General features: G+C 59.4%; 1 protein-coding gene across 1 annotated transcript in view; it reads right to left on the bottom strand.

Moving 5' to 3' along the window:
• Positions 1–1,439, bottom strand: part of TGFA (transforming growth factor alpha) — a 69,701-nt gene that overhangs the window by 4,840 nt on the left and 63,422 nt on the right. Inside the window, exon 4 of the mRNA XM_045294084.1 lies at positions 8–130. Within this exon, the coding sequence (XP_045150019.1) occupies positions 8–130 (123 nt within the window). The remainder of the gene's footprint in view (positions 1–7; positions 131–1,439) is intronic.

The raw sequence follows: 1,439 nt of genomic DNA, 5'->3' as shown, positions 1-1,439 counted from the left end.
GAGGAGCACAGCCAGGGCCACGAGGGAGACGACCACTAAGGCGGTGATGGCCTGCTTCTTCTGGCTGGCAGCCACCACGGCCAGGAGGTCTGCGTGCTCACAGCGGGCGCCCACGTACCCAGAATGGCAGCTGGGGAGGGAAGGCTCGTTAGCACGCTTTCCAGATGGCTCTCAGGCCCCCAGAAGGAAGCCCCAGGGGCTTCTCCAGCCTTTGCTATCTGAGACGCCAGTGCAGCCAAATAAGGGCTGCTTCTAGGCCAGCCCCCTGCCCTCCCCCCAACTTGCTTAGAGAGTAGTTGTTGTCTGCCATCAAGTGGATCCTGACTCAGGCAACCCTCCAAGGAGGGAGTACACCTACCCCAGAGGGGCTTCCAAGGCTGTGATCTTTATGGGATAGAGCCCTGCTGGCCTCCTTGGGCTGCTAACCTCAAGGTCAGCAGTTCAAACCCACCAGCCGCTCCGTGGGAGAAAGATGAGGCTGGCTGTGCCTGTAAAGAGCCATCGCCTTGGAAACCCAAAGCAGCGGCTCTTCTCTGTCCTGTAGGGTCCCGGTGAGCCGGGTGAGCTTCACAGGGGTGGGGCATCAGGTCTACTGTGCCGTGGAGTGGCTCTGATGGGTCTGACCGGCTGACAGGTCAGTTAGCAGCTGAGTGCTTAACTGCTGTGCCACCAGGGCGTCTTTGCTTGGGGGACTGGGGGCAACCAATCGGCCCCGTCATCCCAGGCTGAGGGGTTGCTGAAGCACCTTCTTATGGCCCCCACTGCGAGGCCTGGTCTTGGGGGAATCGGCTGGGGGGTGAGGCTGGGGGCAGTAGACACTCTCGCGACACCAAGGGTCTTTCTGCAGTTCATGAAAACCGAGCCTGTCTTTAAACCCGGCGTGTGCCTGCAGCATGCCGGATGACGGAAGTGCATCTGAGAAGCCAGCTGGAGGCGGAAATCACGCTTGGCCTATTCAGTTCCTTCTGAGAGTTCAGTTCCTTCTGTAAGTGCTGGCCGAGGGCGGGGAGCGAGCGTGGGCCCGCAGGGAAGAGGGGCAGGAGGCGCAGCACCTCTGCTGGGGCTATGAGACACAAAGGTCACTTGCTTCCGGGACCCCAGCTTCCTCCTTCCCAACAATGCCTGGACGACCTGTCCCAGCACCCCGCCAGCTCGAGGGGGCATTGTCACTGAGGATGTTATCACTCAGAGGCTCTTTGGCACCCAGTGGTGAGGCCACAGCTTCCTGCTGCCACTTGGCCACGGGGCGGCTGCTGTGGCCTCCCTCTAGTCTTGCTTAGGGTGCAGCCCCCCTGGGGTCTGGGACAGCCAGTGGCTCTCCCATGAACCTTCAGCCATGGCCTAGCCATACAGTAGTGACGGTCATTTTCTTTCTTTTTTTTTTTTTTTAACATTTTATTAGGGGCTCATACAACTGTTATCCCAATCCATACACACAT

The sequence above is a fragment of the Echinops telfairi genome, unplaced genomic scaffold (genome assembly GCF_000313985.2).
Source record: "Echinops telfairi isolate 266 unplaced genomic scaffold, ASM31398v2 ScPeMD7_2573;HRSCAF=3158, whole genome shotgun sequence".
Lineage (NCBI taxonomy): Eukaryota > Metazoa > Chordata > Mammalia > Afrosoricida > Tenrecidae > Echinops > Echinops telfairi.
This window is presented reverse-complemented; position numbering and strand designations above follow the sequence as displayed.